Here is a 5,000-nt window from a genome sequence, read left to right as displayed (position 1 = left end):
ACTTGTACTCAGAATATATTTTGCCAGGGAAAAGCTAGGCTTGAATTGTAGTGAATTGTCCCATTTTCCAAAGATCGGAGTGCAAGATGGGGCAAGAGGCGATCCATCAGCAATTCTCAGCATTCGAAGAAGTTTCGTAAGAGCTGCACAAACATCATCCGGACTATCTTTAAAACTTCTTCATCCATCAGCTATTAGTACTTCATCCATCAGCTATTAGTACTTCATCCATCAGCTATTAGTACTTCATCCATCAGCTATTAGTACTTAAACTTGAACTGGCCTTGTACTGATTTGTCACAGGGAGCGAAAAGCCTTTATCAGCAAACTTGGAGTAGCTTAAAGTTGTTGCTGGATTGACAAAGGAGATTTTGCTGAAAAATTCATGCAGTGGTGGTGGTGAGCGTTACGGTTCTGGGGGGGTCAATGCGCCCACACACACCAGGACAGCATCCCGGAACACATTGTGCCTGCGAAAGGGCAAGCGTTAAGAACACGTGCAACTACTTACAGACTCCTCTTGCAGGCCCTTTAAGCGCTTGACTTGGGCTTCCAGCATGTCCACCTGGACAGGAGAAAGAACAAAGGGACAAGGCAACACAAGAGATAGATACGTGGTGGTAGGCAACAATTAGCACACGACTGTTGTTGACTGCATCTTAGATCATGAATTTAAAGCAAGCAAGAAAAGAGCAGGATATACGAAGTATGTGAAAACCACAGTACAGGTAATTGAAGTGCTTGTTTCGACCTCCTCAGGTCTCATCAGCCGAGCTCAAAGTCTCCGGCCGAGCCGATTTCAAGAAGAACGTTTTTTGAACAACTTGGTATTTTAAACCCTCTCCTCAAAGCATCAAGGTCAGAGAGCTCTACCCGAGCTTGGTGATGTCTGCACCAGGGCAGATGCTGGGAGCAGCCAGAAAGAGGACTCGACCAAGTCGAGGCGAGGGTGCCAAATATGGTTCTACATGTAAGTGCCAAAAAATTGTGGTACCAGAAAAATCCCGACAAAAAATGGTTGCCTGTCCAAGCCACACAACCAAACACTCTATCTGACCATACAGTAAAACCTGGTTTAAGCGACCACCCCACGGTGCAAGCAAAAGCGGTCGTTAAAGCCAGGTGGTCTTTAGAACCGGGTCCCACTGTGTCTGTGTAGAACTGTCGGTGCATGGAAAAACGGTGGTTAAGAGCAGGTAGTCGCTAACACAGAGGTCGCTAACACAGAGGTCGCTTACACCAGGTTTTCCTGTACTACGAATAGAACACGGCGACAACCATGAGGAATTTGCTGGGATGCTACGGGACAGCCTGTAATTGGTCCGATAACAGGAGAGTTTCAGAACGTTGAACAAGGCCTATTAACATACACATGGTAGCAAGTCAGACCAAACTGATGCAGTATGACACAACGTAAGCTGAACATGAAGCTGGAAAACTGCTGGGAAGACATATCGGAAACTGAGTGTAGTGTGCGAACACTAACGAAACAGATTCCCGTCTGAATCTTTCCCTCAAACCTGTGGAAACAGAGGCTGCAATCATTTTACAATTTTTTAATGTCCAAATCAAACACAGGAAACATCACAGACGGCTAAACTCTGTCACAACATGAACAATTCTACGAGAAACGGAAGCGACAGCGAGGTTACTGAGAAATGACTGTGACAACCGCAGTGGTTAAAGAAGGTCCTGTACTGAGAAATGTGCCCAAGCTTCCTCACCTGGCTAGTCAAGCGCTCTTGATCAGTCTCGGCTGATTCAACTCTCGCTTTGTAATCATTGAGCAGCCGCGTCGTGTCTCCTGCAGGACAACAGCAGCAACAACAAAGAGCATCAGCGATCTTAACCCTTTAACACCGATAGGACGGATTAATCCGTCAGACTGTACAGTGCATGCTGAGGCGACTTCAAACTTTCGCCATTCGGTCAATTCTTGTCCGAATTCAACAATCGAAAGGTCTGTTCGTATCAGGAAGGCCTCAGCTGTCGGCTCGAAAAAACGCGAAGACGATCTTAAACAACACCAGATGTAGCGCATGATACAACCCATGGTGTGAAATAAAACCATCTTTGGCACGACAATGATAGAAAGTGGGTGGACAAGGAGAGACGCAGAGAGGCAAACACAGACAGACATACAAAAACACAAAAGCAGATGGTCAAACACATACGCACGGACAAAAGAAAGTTCAGATGTGCAGACGGTTAAACACAGACACACACACGAGCATAAAGAAAGTTCAGATGTGCATACGGTTAAACACAGACACACACACGAGCATAAAGAAAGTTCAGATGTGCAGACGGTTAAACACGGACACACACACACACAGACACAGACACACACAGACACAGACACACACACACACACACACACACACACTCACACGAACATAAAGAAAGTTCAGACTGTCTACAGTACTGTCGGACACCGAAGAACGAAGAGCCGAAGAACAAACAGCCTAGAAATTCCACCAAGCACCGCATCCCTCTGTACAGTAAAACCTGGTTTAAGCGACCACCCCACGGTGCAAGCAAAAGCGGTCGTTAAAGCCAGGTGGTCTTTAGAACCAAGTCCCACAGTGTCTGCGTAGAACTGTCCGTGCATGGAAAAACGATCAACAGTACTGTCCAGTCGTCCGAATGAAGGTTAGGTGGCATGCATGGTAGACTGCAAGCCGTGTCATCACACTTATCCATATATTTTACATCGTCACTCGCGTCATCTTCTACTCACGCAATAAAACAGCATTGCTTGAATCAGCCGTCGATGTGTCGGATTTCCGTTCCTTGAGCTCCTGCTGAAGTGTCTGAACTTCTTGTTTCAAGCGACCAATCTGGAGCAGATGTATCGCAAATGCACACAAGCGTGCACACATGCACACACATGCAAACACATGCAAACACACACACACACACACACACACACACACACACACACACACACATGAACACACACACACACACATACGCACGCACACACACACGCACACACACACACACATGCACACACACACACATACACACACATATTGACCTTGTGTACGGCTGCCAGTAACTGGCTATGCCGCCCCGATGCGGGGGAGGAGAGGAGAGTGCGCAGTCAGAACGCCCTGCAGACATCTCGCCGGATGTCACGGAGCCAATGAAAACGTCTCCCACACTTTCACTCATGTTGAAAGTGACCACGATCAACAGGCTTGCATCCGCCTCTCCGACACGCACGCACACACACACACACACACACACACACACACACACACACGCAAACACACACACACACACAAACACACACACACGCAAACACACACACACACACCATACATGCAGTACTCATCATGCTGTTGGATGAGCGTTTCACAACACGAAACTCTGAGTAACGGCAGAAATGGACTTGATTGCGTCATGGCCATGTGACAGTGCAGGTATTGTATTACATGTACTGCACCTGTCCACTGGACATCAAGCTCTGTCCACTGGACATCAAGCTCTGTCCACTGGACATCAAGCTCTGTCCACTGGACATCAAGCTCTGTCCACTGGACATCAAGCTCTGTGCAGCCTGATGGTCTTAGATAACTGGGCACATCATACAGAAAATATCCACATATCCACATATCCACATATCCACATAGACAAACAGACAGATAACATGGATAGGCATGGCATCAAAACGTATACCAATGACCTCCACTCTCCACAGATGGAAGATTATCAAGTAGAAGATGCCTCACCTGTGTGAGCAGAATTTGCTTTTGTCTTTCCTTGATATCTGCCAAAGAAGATATAATTGCAGACAGATATAATAATTATAGAGACAGAGAGACAGATGTAGCAACTTCTGCATTATTTTGAGACAATACATTTGTCACCTTTCCTTGACCAACACGGAATGCTTATAGTCCGGCATCTACAAGGAGTTTAAAAGTTAGTAGAGCAAAAAATACATCTAGCTTCATAAAAGGAAGAATACGCTGTGCTAAATAGAACGGTTGTCAGTTGACAAACCCCCTTTCATAAAAGGAAGAATACGCTGTGCTAAATAGAACGGTTGTCAGTTGACAAACCCCCTTTCATAAAAGGTAGCTTAAAAAATTGGTGCAGCACACACTGGACTTTTTGTCCTATGAAAGCACTCTAATACTAGCTGGCTAAGACGAGCTGATTAGAGGGGGGGGGGGGTCCCCATTTTGTGCATTGAATCAGGATTAGTTACTTCTGGACGGATTCTCTGATGATTCTGTGGGAAGCCAGTGTGAAAGTGATGGTGACGGCTGTTTGATTGTCAATGAACATCAAATGAAGCAAAAGATGTGCGTCGAGACCTTACAGCCCACAGAACACTGTATTCTAAATAAGGGCGAGACCTTACAGCCTACAGAACACTGTATTCTAAATAAGGGCGAGACCTTACAGCCCACAGAACACTGTATTCCAAATAGGTGCTAGAGGCTTGGTGACATGAACGTACCGTGCTGACTGGGTCGCCTCAGCAGCCGTTCCTCGTACTCGTCTTCCTCCGTGGTAACCTCGGTGTCCTCTTCGCTGGTATGATTGCACGTACTTTCACCTTCCTCTGTGCTGTGACCTTCATCGCCGTTGAGTAAGTGCTGCGGTGGCCACTCCATGTCAAGCTCCTGTGGAAAATGACAACACCATTCGTACACCATGCGCCAGAGCAGCAGCCAGATTATAAATAGAAATTTGATATAATATAGCGTTTGCGTGAGACCTGGCCAGAGACCGAGTTATCGGCATCCGTAGGAACGCCACCGCCCTCAAGGATTAGGACGCAGATACAGCTCCAAAAGCGGTGGGAGGCAAGTAGATCAGACCCACCACCAAACAGCCAGCCATATAAGCAGATGAGCCAAATGATGCTGCCAGCAGGATCAAGGGGAGACAACGGAAGTCGTAGTGGCGACAACGGAAGTCGCAGGGGCGACAACGGAAGTCGTAGTGGCGACAACGGAAGTCGCAGGGGCGACAACGGAAGT

At 47.0% G+C, this 5,000-nt stretch overlaps 1 protein-coding gene across 1 annotated transcript in view; it reads right to left on the bottom strand.

Moving 5' to 3' along the window:
* LOC135812310 (leucine-rich repeat flightless-interacting protein 2-like) overlaps positions 1-5,000 on the bottom strand; it is a 16,262-nt gene that overhangs the window by 1,855 nt on the left and 9,407 nt on the right. The window contains exons 6-10 of the mRNA XM_065325689.1: positions 4,475-4,640; positions 3,738-3,775; positions 2,741-2,840; positions 1,725-1,804; positions 512-565 (exon numbers count right to left, since the gene is read on the bottom strand). Coding sequence (XP_065181761.1) covers positions 512-565; positions 1,725-1,804; positions 2,741-2,840; positions 3,738-3,775; positions 4,475-4,640 — 438 coding nt within the window. The remainder of the gene's footprint in view (positions 1-511; positions 566-1,724; positions 1,805-2,740; positions 2,841-3,737; positions 3,776-4,474; positions 4,641-5,000) is intronic.

Source organism: Sycon ciliatum, chromosome 3 (assembly GCF_964019385.1).
Source record: "Sycon ciliatum chromosome 3, ocSycCili1.1, whole genome shotgun sequence".
NCBI classification, from domain to species: domain Eukaryota; kingdom Metazoa; phylum Porifera; class Calcarea; order Leucosolenida; family Sycettidae; genus Sycon; species Sycon ciliatum.
This window is presented reverse-complemented; position numbering and strand designations above follow the sequence as displayed.